General features: G+C 38.0%; 2 protein-coding genes across 2 annotated transcripts; both read left to right on the forward strand.

Moving 5' to 3' along the window:
• The first annotated feature begins 5,686 nt into the window (after positions 1 to 5,686).
• LOC122068095 (brefeldin A-inhibited guanine nucleotide-exchange protein 5-like) lies at positions 5,687 to 12,385 on the forward strand. The gene is made up of 5 exons (XM_042631940.1): positions 5,687 to 5,831; positions 7,189 to 7,325; positions 7,438 to 7,765; positions 8,203 to 8,298; positions 11,725 to 12,385. The coding sequence occupies exons 1-5, from the start codon at positions 5,709 to 5,711 to the stop codon at positions 11,785 to 11,787; spliced, it is 747 nt and encodes a 248-aa protein (XP_042487874.1). The 5' UTR covers positions 5,687 to 5,708; the 3' UTR covers positions 11,788 to 12,385.
• Positions 12,386 to 14,991: 2,606 nt separating this feature from the next.
• On the forward strand, positions 14,992 to 15,456 carry LOC122068097. Its single transcript, XM_042631941.1, has one exon. It carries the CDS (start codon positions 14,992 to 14,994, stop codon positions 15,454 to 15,456), a length of 465 nt encoding a protein of 154 aa, XP_042487875.1.
• Positions 15,457 to 15,661: the final 205 nt, after the last annotated feature.

A 15,661-nucleotide genomic window follows, 5' to 3' on the forward strand; every position in this document is an offset into this window, starting at 1 on the left:
GAATTACCGGATTTGTGACCATTTATTACAGCTTCTTTCATTGCTTCAATGAAAACAGTGGTCTCAAATTCTGACCACTTAATGGCAGGGATACTACTTCCAGACATAATAGCTATACATTATAAGTTAGTGTAAAAGTTAGCATACTGGGATACTCATAAAGACCTTTGAGGCTACCAAAATTTATGGTAAAACATAACAGCCAAACACAAAATGAAATCTAGACCGAGTGTATCCAATACATAATAGTCATGACCAAACAGAAAAATAAAGCAGAAAAATAATACTTTCAACACAAAGGATTTCCATTAGTCAGTAAAAGAATGTGTATCAGTTTGCAATGAAGTGAAAATTCTAGTTATGGAACAACTCAATATCATGAATTCAATAAGCCCAACATAACCCACTGACCCAAAACTAATATCAAATGGAAATGACCTGTGAAATGAAAGTGGAAGAAAGCAAAGGAACACCAAACCATAAGACAGATCACCAATATTACCTAGGTGGCATGAAAATCCAGTCTAGTATGAAGTATACAATTGCTAAGCAATAAATGATGACTGAACTGTAACCTTAAACAAGTTATTTGCCAAAGGACAGGATACTGATTAAAGAGATTTGCCAGATACTTTGCTGTAATAGCCGGCAACTTTGCCAACATACTAGAAACTAAACCAAGGATTCATGGAGTTAAAACTTCATGCATAGACTAGGCAGGAAGCATTTCCAGATTAGGTGATTTACAGACTTTCAGGGTGGGTCAGAAGAGAATACTAAACAAAGCAGAACTTGGTCTGGGAAAAGACATCAAGAACCTCTTTTTGAGAACAATTTGTCAATTATCAATAAAATTCATTCATCTATTGCTTATCTCATGGACCTCTTATAAACTCCAAGACCTTGAAGGTGTCTACTTTTCACAACATAGAAACCATCAGGCAATGGATGGGTCAACGAAGATGCCAATGGTCTGTTTGGCATATAAACCAGACTTATAGGTTTTCAAAACCTTCAAGTGACCCCTCCCCCAACCCCCCCCCCCCCACCCCAAAAATAAAGAAAATAAAAAAAAAAAAAAAAAGATCTGTCGGTTCATGATCAATTTTATTATAGGACTGTTTTCTGACAGGATTTGAAGGATGGGTTCAACTATCGCTACAACCTCAGCTTCAGAGTTAATAAAGGAGCCCAGAGACTGTCTTAAGTCATAAGAATGTTTGGACCTTGGCCATTGGCTTGAAACCTAATTATCACTTATGTTTACATCTGTTAAGTCATTCAGGGATGCTCAGAAAAGTTCCATTTCAGTAATCTTTCAAGGTGAAACCCTTCCCCTAAGTACCACTCTAGTGCCTTTGTTTCTTTTCTCTTCCTAATTTTTCCTTTTAACTCAATATTCACCAGACAAACCAACTTCCCAAAATTGGGATAGGACTGCTACAAGGAAGTACTAAAGTCTAATATAAAATATAGTTATGATTACACAATTGCACATCACCCAAAGGGTCTTGATTCATCCCTTAGGCATATCCAGTTAGTATCTCTAAAACTTGACTGCCTATAAGTGAGAAAAATGCCTGATTGTAGGATTGAATCCAGTCCTCCTTCCCAAGATCCTGTGGAAGCATGACTTCCACTGGATAATGACCCTTCATCTTCAATCTCACGAAAAAAATGGGAAGAACACATATGTTAGTAATGCAAATGATTGGGATCTTGGAATCACATGCCACCTAAAAACAGGAGAGCTCCTCTTGTGGGATTCTCTAATACCTCCACCAATGGCGACCAACTCATGGACTGTGGACACGTTCATATTGCAGACTATAGCAATTTGTGGAGTAGGAGTACCAAGTTGATGAGTGATGACTACATTATATTGCATTTTTGGTATGCATTTGCTGTTTTTTTTAATCCCATAATGCATTATTGACTTAGAATGCATACCAAATACAGAATGAGCTGACCACATATAACTAGACATCCCACATTACAACATGGTCATTGAAGGATCAGTTAGCATTGAGACACATACTAGAAAATTTAATCCTTTCCCCTATTTCATAGTTTGATAGGTCAATTACCCATTGATTTTGGATCACATAAAATCAATGGCCTATTCAATCAGAGATCAGGTCCCATGGTTGAAGAGATTCTGACAAACATGTAACACCAATCTGATGATTATTGCGCCACTAACCACAATTTCTATGCAAGCCATGAAATGTCATGTAGAAAAATACTGATTTACTTCTTTCATATTCTTCCTGGCCATGAGCCCATGACTCAAAACAATTTGTCTCTTGGTACCACCCAGGTTATCTTCTTAGAAGGGGTACGAAGTATGGATCTCTCCCCCCCCCACCCCCCTCCCAACCAGCACCACAACTAAATATATCTAATGGGGGTGTCCAGGAATTGAAAAAACTATCATGCTGCTCATTGGGCCATTACCTGGAAGATTTTAGATTTCGATATTAAAACCAAACCAGTTACATATCTCCATATGTATGCTCTCTCGCCGCTCTTAGTAGAAATGGAGGCCTGAGGCCTCCAAGACCACCATCAATATTAGAAATGCAGCAGCAAAGATTGCTATTTTGTGAAGAAACATCCAACCCATTCTGGAGGAAACAAAGAAATGTATTCAAACCTAATAGAAGACAAGTCCTTAAATCCAAATTACAACCTACCCAAGAGAAAATTTCTTGATATTGAACCGTTGAAACTATTGTATAATCCATGGAATTCAAAACATTTAGAGATTAACAAGGGGTTATAAATGGCGATGTAACTAGAGAAAATAAAATTAAAGAACTAGAGAGAAGATGAGAACGCACCTGCGAAAATAGGGTTAGAAGAGATTCTTGGTATGCTTACCCAGGAGACGATACTTCTTTAAACCCTGGAACCAGAATGGAGAAATCAATTGACAGAGAGAGAATGCCCCTGATAAAACCTAGGTCTTACTGTAGCCGAACCTCCACGCCTGAGGGTTATTGAACCTTAGATGAACATTCACCGGTAACGATCGCTGGATGCGACCGAAATCAAACGTGATCGACGACGGAGAAGTTCAAGGAGGCAGTCATAGGGTTCCAATTCCAAGAAGAGAAGAAGAAGGAGAACGGACAAGAAGAAATCGCCGTCCTCTAGTAGTAGGCGTTACGTTGATTTTTCGGAAACGAAAGTTCAGAGAGAAGAAGGGAGAAGAAGAGGAGTTAACCTCCAGCCGTTCACAAGATCCCTATCGGAGTTCAGAGAGAAGAAGAGAGAAGATGAGGAGTTACCTCCAGCCGTTCAGAATATCGATATCGGAGTTCAGAGAGAAGAAGAGAGAAGAAGAGAGAAGAAGAGGAGTTACCTCCAGCCGAGCTGCCACTGCTATCGGAGTTCAGAGAGAATGAAGGGAGAAAAAGAGGAGTTCCAGCCGCTCGAGCAATCGGGAACGATGGTTTCGAATTAGGGATTTTGAAACGAAACTAAAGTGACGGAACTCCGACTTTGGCGTCCTTTTTTGTTTTTTTCTTAATTTTCGTTTCAAAAAAACCGAGACACAGCATAATCCCACAAAACGGTTTTTTGCGTTTTTTTATTCCAATAGAACAAAAAAACGCTATACCAAACGGGCCCTAAGCTTCATATAGATGTAATTTGGACATTTACAGAGCTCACTGGAGGTTATGAATCACCCAATATATATATATATATATATATAGAACCAGCAACAGTATCACCAAGAGAAAACACCATATAGGTCAACCACTGCAGCCAATAGTAGATGGAAATATTAAGAAGAATGACCAACAGCATTATTGGCTTTATTTCAACCAATTCTGTTCGGAAATAGAAGTCCAGTAGAATTCAAAGTCAACACCTTAGATGAGACTCAAATTCTGGTCAGATATGGTATGCCAACAGTATTTAAAAGCCCCACAATATAGCAATGATCCAACGGCAGAATAAGGAATAGGGATTAAAAAACCAGAATCTGAAATCGAAAACCCAGTTTTTGGGAGATATTTCACCACATAAAATCAGTCTTCAATCAGCCTCAATTGCAAAGGACCTTACCAGAGGAGGCTTTAATGCCCTAAAACATCGGGAGGATCTGATGGTCAGATACTCAGTAAAGGCAGATATTGATGCTACCCAGAAAAGCCCAAGCATCTTCCAGTTATAAAAAGGACAGAAACATTACTGCCGCTGGTGGAGATCCTTTGAGGAATGAGTACTACAGGTCATGTACTACTTGTACACATGGTTTAAAGTATCTCCGATACCGATACGATACCCTCCGATACGTATCTTAAATTTATCCGACCGATACGATACACACCGATACGATATATGGAATTTTTAAAATCCTTTCGTATTGATATGTATCTTAAGATACATACCGATATGCACCAATACACTATCAATACATACTGATACTCTATGAAAAATATAAAATCGAGGTGAAATATACGTTTCGGTATGTATCGGTACGTATTGGTGAGTTTGTATGTATCGATCGGTACGTATCGATGAGTATTGGTATGTATCGATCAGTACGTATCGGTATGTACCGATACAGTGCGCTACGGTCATATAATGGCCAAGATGGGTATTTTTTCAGAAAACATGATTTTTGAGGGGTTTTTGTTCCGAAGTTGCTGCCAGCCATATTTCTTTCTAACTAAAGTGGAAATCAAGGTTGGGAACAAGGATTTTACATTTATGGGACAACTACAAACTTTGAATTCTTAGTGCGATACCCCCAATTTAGTGTTTATGCATAATACATGTTATCAATAGTTTTTTTTAACAAATTTTGTATGCAAAAGTGTTTAAAAGGGTGTTTCATATTCATTTATCCATTTATCATTTATGTGCGTATCTTTAGCGTATCTTAGCGTATCTCCGATACGATACGATACCCTCCCATATGTATCTTAATTTTGGTCGACCGATACGAGGACCGATACCGATACTTTAATCCTGGTAATAACATGATATTACTTGATGTCTTCAAGGTAGGTTCATGTTGTAGAGTGATCCACACAAGGTGCAACCAGTAGGTAGATAAAAACAGCAACACACCATGTAAGAAACCCGCATTTTTCATTTTAATCTAGGGTTTCATAGAATGTACAGCAGCAGAAGCAGCAGCATATGTTGGTGCAAACCACAAGAAGAAAAACCTAAAAATAATTTCAAAAGAGAGAGGAATGGTAGGGACTGATTTAGGGTGGCTCTGATATCATGTGATGATACTGATAGGGGAACCAAGAATTCGTTACCTAAAGAAGAAGAAGAAGAAGAAGAAGAAGAAGAGCCTAGGAGCTCACAGTAGGTTTAGAATAGTCTACCATGATCCTACACCCACATTTATAACTTAATAAAACAATAATGAAAATTAAGTACAGACCTAACACAATTACAACTAAACCCAACCAATAAGAAAAACATAACAGAAAACCCTCTGCGCTATATTATTTAACAATGTACAACTTGGTTGAGTTTTACCTGCTTAGTACGGTTATAGTATTTTTCAAATTTCAGAATATTGGTTACACTAGTTGCAACAGCTTTTTAAAAAAGTCAGTGATTGTAGTATTTGAAATACTAGTTTTAAAACATTAGTATTTTACTTTAATGAATATGTATTGTTGGTTGGTGAATCCTTCTCTAGCTTTTACCTCTTTCTTGGTTTCTTATCAATGCAGGTACCTGATTCTTTTGAACTTGATTCTAAAGATGACGAAGAAAGTCCACTGTTGGAAACAATTAGGAGCAAATGCATCACTCAACTACTACTGCTAGGTGCTATCGACAGTATTCAGGTATAATCTGATTCTTTGTTTTTAAAAACCTAACCGATGTATATTTTGGTTGATTTAAAGCCAGTTTTAGGATTTTAGCCATTGTTGGTCCTTTAATCAATGGATAAGAATTACTAACCCTGACATCACCCTCCTTCAAAGCAAGGGATTAAGATCTAGTAACATGCATAGTTGTTCACTTCATTTCAGTATATTTCATCCACTGCCATAATTCTGTTTTTGAGAAAATGTCCCAATTCTTGGGAATGTTCTTTGTGATGTTGGATCTTCTCCCTCATGTGAGAGAGGTTCTCATGGCTTTACAATTGGGGAAGGTGCTCCAAAACAACTACTCACCAAGTGGTTACCCTTATCCTCTAGGTAAGGGATGGATTTAACCTTAATTTTACGCTGCAAGGTATGGATAAAGAATACTTTCTCGGTGGATAAACCAGTAAGAAAGGTAACTATGTTTAATGAATTGTCCACTTATTTTCCTAGAGAATGGTATAAAACATTAACAATATGTGCTAAATAACGCATTGTATAAAACCTAATAATATCATAAACTGAACATAAATATCTGGTTGGGTTTGGGTCTGGGTCTGGGTCTGGGTCTGGGCCTAGGGTGGGGCGGTCAGGGCCTAATACGAATTATATATTCAGAAGTATATAGTATATAGTATATATTAAAATCAAATTGCCTAATACGAATTATATATTCAGAAGTATATAGTATATAGTATATATTAAAATCAAATTTGGGTGGATACTATATATTAAATAATTTATTTATTCCTATATAGATGGGTAAATGGGTTGGATAGGATAGACCCCTTTTCTGTACCCTACTCATTTATCTAAATGTGAAGAAGGTGTATCTATATATAGATAGATAGATAGATATCTTTTCCCTATATATATATATATATCTTTACCCTCCAAATAAGGATTGGGCAAGGCAGATGATTCAATCTAGACTGCCCAAACTGAATCACAGGAATGTTAATACCCGTTTACAGCCTCATGTACAGCCCTAATATCTGCTATGTGGCAGGATCAGGTGCGATCCAAGTTTTGTGGACAATTAGGGCTCTTGAGTGCCTTTGCAGTTCAAACATAGTTGGCCACTTAAGGCTTTTAAATTCACTTTAAAAGTGAAGTTTTCAGCAAAGTTTAAAATCAATGGATGGCCGGAATACAAAGGTAAAATGCCCATACATGAGGGTTAAATAATTGGGTTTTTATTATGAAATTTGAACATGTGAGGTTTTATCTTTGACCTCAAAACCTTGGATAAAGGGGTTTTTCTAGTTCGATGTTAGAATGCAGTTATAATAGAGTTGGTTATTCATTTACAAACTGTTGATAAATGCAGAAGAAATACTGGAGCAAATTAAATGCTACCCAGAAGATTACTGTGATGGACATTTTGCTGTCTGTTTTGGAGTTTGCTGCTTCGTTTAACTCATATTCAAACCTCAGACTGCGTATGCATCATATTCCTGCGGAAAGGTATTCATTGCTACAGCTCATCATTTTTAACTGTGTAGAATTTCTACCGCTCCTTACCCACTAACCCCACTAGCTGCATATGAATCATTTACAAACAAACTCATGTTGACAGGCCACCTTCAAATCTTCTTCGCCAAGAATTTGCTGGAACTTGCATTTATTTGGATGTCTTGCAGAGGACAACTTCAGCTTTTGATACCGACAGAGTGGAACCTATGGACAGTAATAGTTTCTGTGATAACCGTGTGACTGAAGTCCATATTCCAACCTATCCTGAAAATTCCAATGTAGAAGAAGGTGTTGAAGGCATAGCAGAAGAGAAACTGGTGTCTTTCTGTGGACAGATTCTGAAGGAAGCATCTGACCTCCAGTCTGGCACAGGGGAAGCTAATGTGGATGTTCATCGAGTGCTAGAGTTACGTTCTCCAATTATTGTTAAGGTATGGGTTCTTTGAAATCTTGTTTTACTTGTTTGTTATGTTTTGTTGAATGTAGAATAGTACACAACTGCTGCTGGTATAATTTGCTACAACCACATGAATTATTTATGAAATCTAGTTCCTCTGAATAGATCCATATCTACCTAGCCTATTCTTTCTGTATCTGAGACCTAGGTTGACAACCTAAGGTAAGGCTGAGATTATCTTGTCTTGTGCATCCTTATTATGTATGATTGTAGGTAAAGTGTTCTTAATGAATTACCCAGATATCTCTCTCATTTCCTTGTTTACATTTTTTTTTTGGTAAATATTTCCTTGTTTAGATTGCTACAATGACTTTTGGTGGTGATGTTCAATCATCCACAGTTACCAAACTTCATTTTCCTGTGTGTATTATGATGATTTGGGAGAATTTATGCCTCTTTGTCTTCTTCCAGGTTCTTAACGGGATGTGCATTATGAACCGTCAGATATTCAGGAAACATCTGAGGGAGTTCTATCCCTTGATCACCAAACTTGTATGCTGTGACCAGGTAATTCTTCCACTCCCTTGATAAATTTTTTTTATAACCTCAAAAATAGGCTTTCTTGGCTTAAGGCATTATTTACAAAAAATGTGCTTGATCTAGGTTAATGCTGTATCCTGATTCTTTTCTGATTTCTGGTTACGGATTTTGGATAATGGCTGCAGGATAATTATCGTATTGTATATCTTTTCTTACTTTTCAGGATTCACCTTTTTAATTATTATTATTATTATTATTATTATTATTATTATTTTAATAGTATCTCCAAAAACCTAACCTGAAACATTCTGTAAATCAGAGCCATTTTTCGGAAAGTAGTTATGATCATGTTACTGAAGAGGGAGTTCTGTGATGGGTTATGTGGAATCTAAAAAATATAAAGGTTTTTTGGATACAGGGAGAATTATTTCTTAGCTTGCCCTAATTTTGGTCATAACTGTCTAACTGGGTGCCTGCTTTAAAACAATTCTAAGATGTCCATATGAGGGAGCTTCATTATCACTTTGTACATTTTGTGTGGCCCTGATTTTGTATCTGTACTCAATTTTGTGATCTCTGTGCATGACGTTATTTTAATGTGGAATATATTTTAACTCAACTAAGTCTTATCGAAACTAGTTCGACTCAGCTACATGAATCTTGTTTCATCATTCAACCCTATTTAAAGCCATCTTCATAGTTAAATCTTAGGCCCAGACCACCCCATCCTAGGCCCATTCCCAACCAGATATTTATGTTCAGTTTATGAGATTATTTAAGGATGCAGTCTGCCCCTCCCTAGTCCCATTCCCAACCAGTATCTATGTTTTGTTTATGAGATTATATAAGGATGCCTTAGATTTACTATGGATATGGCTTTAAACTGGTGATGCGGTTGGGCGTTGGATTTGGGGCTACCTTTTGATTTGATTTCTTTGCTTATTTCCTTTCTAGAATTAGAATCAGGTCACATTAGTAGGTAGTTGATATTGTAGGTATTTTCATTTTATTTGTTTTAGAAAGTTGGGATACATGGGTAGATCCGTAGGATTTGTTTTGATTTCCTAGATTATTTAGTTTCCATTTTTGTTGGGTTTCTATTATTATGTTAGTTTTCCTTTATAGTGATGTTACTCGATAGATAAAGACAGATTTGAAGTTTTGATAATTGAATGGCTGTTTCTTGGTTTGAAACCATGGTTGCAGTGAGCTGCGATTGCCTCTCACCCTCCTGATCCTCTTTTCTTCCCCCTTTTATTTCCTTCTCCTTTGTTTTTCTTTATTGCAACTGTTCTCTCCTTGCTGGAAATCCCCTGTTTGAGGTGATACTTGCAGCTGTAATCAAGCTCTCCGATCTCCCTAATGTATAATCTGTTTGGGCTGAGATTTCGAGCGAAGGCCGCACTCTCCTAGGCGACCAAAACCATGGCTGTTTCAAGTCTTTGGCTGTGAGAAACAAGAGATCCTTGTGCTGCGACGACTCCAGAAATTTCAGGTCCATCCGAGGTCAAAGCAGGGAGTTCTTTCTCTCAAAGACTTGCTGGTCTTCTGCCAGGCATTCTGGCTTCCATCGATGGGAAGAAGACGAGTCTTCTATTGTTTTATGCCTTGATTTCTGAGTAATACAAATCAGCCCCGCTTTTCTGAGATTTGTGTTCTATTACTTGCTCCCTTATTTTGATAATTCTAGAATACCCCCCTCTTCGAATTTTCTATTCCAGTTTGACCCCCTCACTTACTAGTTTTCATGTGAAGTGCATACTTGTGTCCGAAATTACAAGATTGCCACTGATCTTTTAGATTTGAATTGCTTATCCTTTGGTGGGCCCATAGCAAAATTACAAGATTTCAAACCCCAGATCCGCATCAACTGAGTTAAAACGTCATGCACAGAAGCACAAAATTGAGTAAACTACAATTCACGGCCACAGAGAAAGTACAGAAGTGATCATGAAGCTCCCTCAAAGCAGACACTCAATTAGACAGTTATGACCAATAATAGTGCAAAGCTAAGAAATATTCTACTTGTATCGCAAGAAAAAAAAACCTTGCAATTTTGAGATTCCACGTAACCCAACAAGTAGCCAGAGGTGATTAAATCCCACATCGTTGAAGCCGTAGGGTGAAGCTGGATATTGGGCAGGTTAGTAAACAAGCACTTCCAATGGATGCGAGGATGATGCGGTCAGTGATCAAAAGACACTAAACAGCCTGCTGTAATGGGACTAAATAAGGACAGAGTTGGTTTGAATAGGGAAAGAACAATAAATAGGACACTGTTATGGCACTACGAAGAAATAAGAAGACAACCAAAAGAATTATGATTTATGAGTGATGAGAGCAGCAATAAACAGCTAGCTATCATTTGCTGTCTGTTGCCAGATACTGGGGCAGCAAACACCACTTAAAAAAGAACCAGAAACTTTATTGCACTATCTAGTGTGCAGCTGACTGGGTGGCCTATGTTTCTTGAAAGATTTAAGTCCTACTGTAGTTCAGGGTTGTAGAGAGAATTTAGAAGCAAGAACTACAAAGATGACCAGGATCACTTAGAAATCGATAGCACTAATACAGGTTTGGATAGAAGGATGTTAGTAGAAATTATATAGCTCTGAAACTAATTGTCAGATTAAGTCCAATTCGATACAGAATAAGAGTAGTGTTACTGCAGAAATTTGAGATCTTATTATTGGAAGTAAAGATAATCAACTAAAAGACTGGATTGTGTTAGATTCTTGAAGATTTTAAGAATCTGATCAAGAAACGTTAGATATATTAGTCACAGCTCTGATCTTCTCTTTGTATCATACATGTTAGGCAAGAACTATTTGATTATTGAATCTTATAATTAATAAAAAGAAATTCAACCCCCTTCCCCCGGGGCTAAAGAAATACAAAAATTTCCAACTTTGACTTGATGAAGACCCTACTTTATTCTTGACCCTTTGTAAGGTCCCCGATAATGAAGGCAACTTGCCAGCCTTTATTCCACATCATTTTGGCCTCCAAATACTCTTGCTTCTTTTTCTAACTAGCATTGTACCTCATTTATCACATTCACTGGAGTACAAAATAATCAGTCATCATTCATACTATACTTTCCAACGAAATGACTTTACTTTCTGATTTATTGTCCCCACTTATTACATGTGTGGCATCCATCTAACGAGTAAAAAATTATGGTTTTTGAGTAATTGATGATTTTGTGGAGCTCATCATCTGTCCTTCCTCCTCTCTCCAAGTATACAAGGGGGATTGAAAGAACACATGTTTGTGGGAAACTGCACGTATACAAGAGAGCTCATCATCCAACCATACTCATACCTGAGGCACTTTTTTAGGTGCAGTGGTTCACCGCACGTATCCTGGATGCAAAATACTCCCATGAAACCCGTAACTTTCAAATGTTTAAATCATGATGATGATGATGATGAATGTTCTCGCTTGTTTCAGATGGATGTTCGTGGAGCTCTTGGTGATCTCTTCAAAACACAACTTGCTACTCTCTTACCATAGTAATGGCTGCACACTTGTTTAGGAGTCTTCTTCCAGTTTGGGGCTTAAGCAGTTCTGACAGCATGCTGGACAAGGCAGTTCTCCACTGTGAAACTGAAAGATCTCATCTCATTTTTGCTGGTAGGCTGGCATTGAGACCAAAAATAAATGACTGAATAAAGAAAGAAACCAAGTCCCTTTGACCAGAAGGCAGGATGTATCAATGATGCTATCTTTCCAGAGTTCTTTCATGTTTTTTGGAGGATCAGATAGGCTGGTATAGGTACTAGTTGGTGGTTTGGAGAACCCCTTATATAAAGAATGCTACCATGAACCCAATTCTTCAGATTTTGTATCCGTGAACCCGAAGATGATAATATAATTCTTTATAGGGAGGGTTTGCTACAATGCCAGTGTGCACTTTTCCGCATTAATGGGGAGGGGGGGAGTTGTGAATCGTCCAATAGGGGGCATTTAATGAGAGGGTGTGCGGTCCACGGGTGAGATGTGAGGGTGTGTGCAAGAATTTTCACTTGTATTGCTTGCGTCCTTTCCCATATTCTTCTATACTATTTTTGTAGTTTTTTCATGTAAAATCAATGCATATTGATATCCTCAAGTCACCTTCCTAAAGTGTCGCAAATAGATTTAAGAAAGCATGATCCTTTGGTGAATGATTTAGCCATTGGAGTGTTTTCAAGTACTAAGAGTTCCTGTCTTGTGGATGATGGAACTCCTTAATCACCCTACCTGAGTTGTAGTGATTGCGTGATTTAGCAATTGAAAATTTAGAAGCTAAAGTGCTGAGAAGGGTATGGATTTGTTCCTTTTCGATCCTTCCAGTGGATGTGTTTCTTCTTTGCTTGAAAAAGTAATTTGTCGGTGCAATTTAGAACTGAAACAGAAGGAAGGGACACGTGGCGAATATTCTAGGCGCTCCCCTAGAATATCAAGGTCTCTGTGCTCCCCATTGTTAGTCTAATTAGTGTAAGTAAGGTGTTTCAGAACCAAACGAAATATTTTTTCTTCCACTTATTTTCACATTTGAACCTGGAGAGAGGGAGAGAGAGAGAGAGAGAGAGAGAGAGAGTGTTAATTCAGAGTTTAATCAGAAATTCAGAAGAGCAGAGAGAAAGAGACAAGACTTGGAGTGGTTTCTTGGGGACGATCCAGTAGACGGAATTTTTGAAATGAATCAGGAAATAGACGGTTCAGGTTCTTGGGGGAATTTTCAGTTGCTCAGATGAAAAATGACTGAACAATGGGGATTGGTTGGCGAAAAAAAACAAACCCATATTCCCCAAAAGAACCTAGTTGAAGTCAAATTGGGAAGAACTCCTCCTCCACCTTAAACCTCATCATATTATTATCAGTATCCCTGGGGCTGTGGAACTATACAACTAATCTTTTTTCTTGCAAAGGTATATATCCCTCCCATGGCTGCAAAACGTTCTTATCTGCCTTCTCCTTGAGTCTCTATTCCTCTGGGTGTCACTGTTAGAGAGAGAGAGAGAGATCTTTGCCAGGCCTTTGCCTCCATTCCACAACGATCTGAGAACTGAGAGCGTAGAAGAGAGAGAGAGATCTGAGAACTGAGAGCGGAGAAGAGAGAGCTTCGTGACAGAGAGAACTGAGCAGCGGTCCGTTTTGATTTCAAATAGGAAATGAGAACAATGTTTAGGGCATCTGTCGGTTCGATCTGGGTTCGTGGTGAACCGGTTTGAGTGGTGGTATTCTTTAGCTAAAACCGGTTCTTTTGTGGTCATATTCTCTCTCCTCATCTGAGCCAACCACCTGTCCTTCACCACATGTCATCTTCAGAATTACACAAGAATAATAGATCCAAGAATAACAGAGGATCTGGACGAGAGAGAGAGAGAGAGAAAAGTTGAAGGGTTTGATTATGGATTACTTAAATGTCATTGGTGGCATTGCTTTTTTTAGAAGGACAATGGCTAATTGAAGGCTACTTGAAGGGCTGGGGGCCTGGGGAATGTAAAAGACAATTTTTTATATTTTCTCCGATAGATCAAGGATTTCTTGAGACTCAAGTATACACACTAATCAAACTCGGAGGAAACAACTGTTGAGAATGTTGGTGAAGAAAAATTATATTTTTCTTGGATTGTTGGCAACTTGTGCATTTAGGACTTTGTATTTAGAACTTAAAAGTTTACTTTGATTTTTTTTCTTATTTTTCTTATTTTATATTTTTATCATAATATTAGGAGAGGGTTCCTCGAAAGGCATTATAACCCCTACGTAATTGGACCAGGGGCAGAAGCATCAATAGAGGTAGGATTTCTGTAATTCATGAGGGGCGAGGCGTCATTTTGCCCCCTTATGTCTAGGGTCATGCTACCTTTTATGCTTCTTGTCCATAATATTATTAAGGTGCACGCTTCTTGAATACATTTGTAAAAAAAAAAAGGTATTAATAAGAAAATCTCTTTTCTAAATCATCCATAAACTATATTCCTTCATCAAGACCAAAAGTGATTATAATCTATTTAAATTGTAAGGGTTGGAGCATGCGATCATCATCCTTCTCGGTATGCCCTCACTCACAAGTAAGATAACACACCCTCTTAACAATTGTTACATGATAATTTAGATGAGGTCAAAATATGAGAGGATACATTAAAACTCGAACAATAATTCAATATATGATGATTCCACATTATTTCCTAAGCATTCATCTACCAGACTTTTTAAATCACCATTCCAAGTGGCAAAAAGCACAAGATGCTGATCTACTACTAAAATAATGCCTATTGGAATCTTTTTCCCTGTAGCTGTACATCAAAGGGGGAAAAAATATCTGCAATATTCAAAAGTCCAGTGGACTTCCTCTTATACACATGGGGTTTATAGTTTATACACACAGCTCTATTGCCCTACAATTTAAAACTTACATCCTTTCCACACGAGATGACGTCTAAGTGGTGAAGGCATTATATTGGCCTTCTGAATGCCAATAATGCCCCACTGGAAAAGACTTCCTGTGGTTTTAGTAACGAACAACAGCATCAATAAATTACGGGGAAGATAACTCAGAACCAGTAATCTAAAATGAGTAGTTGGAAGCAATACGGATGTGTTACTAGTGCAATGGCCTACTGAATGCTAATAATATTAGCTCCACCATCTCTATCAGGAAGACTAAACCTCCTATACATGTATACTGGGCTGCTCCAAGACATGGGTACTGGAAATTTAATGTAGATGGTTCAAACAAAGGCAATCCAGGTCTGTCTGGCGGGGATTGGAGGCATATGTCGAGATCACAATAAACGTTTCATTTGTTGCTTCTCTGCTGGGGTAGGACGCAATCATGCCATCACTGCAGAAGTCCTTGCTATCAGACAAGCACTCATCACTGCTCGATCTATGAACTTCTACAATCTCGTTATAGAAAGTGACAATCTCACGGCCATCAACCTTCTCTGGGGAAAAACCCAATCCAAACCGTGGCGTATCTCTAATCTTCTAGCAGACTGCCTTCAACTGGCAAGGTTCTTCAATGAAGTCTCCTTTCAGCACAATTTTCGTGAAGCCAATGCAGTGGCGGATCTCCTTGCCTCTGACGCTGCTACTAGTCAATCTCCTCTTATGTTGAGACTCTCTCCTTCCACTTGCTTAAGCTGTCATTTGTATGATAATTGTACTGGTTCTGTGTTTTTGCGTTAATGAAGTTTACTTTTCATCAAAAAAAAGAAAAAGATACCCTCCTGGCAATAATTATGAATTATTATGGCCAACTTAGGAAGAAAAAACCCCCGTACACATGCATAGATACCAATATTCACATTGCTTTCTGTACTGCTTTTAATATCTACTCGCTGAAACCTTTCAATGAAAAATCTCATCACTGATTTGGATTTTCGCATCAACT

This window comes from Macadamia integrifolia, unplaced genomic scaffold (genome assembly GCF_013358625.1).
Source record: "Macadamia integrifolia cultivar HAES 741 unplaced genomic scaffold, SCU_Mint_v3 scaffold3386, whole genome shotgun sequence".
Lineage (NCBI taxonomy): Eukaryota > Viridiplantae > Streptophyta > Magnoliopsida > Proteales > Proteaceae > Macadamia > Macadamia integrifolia.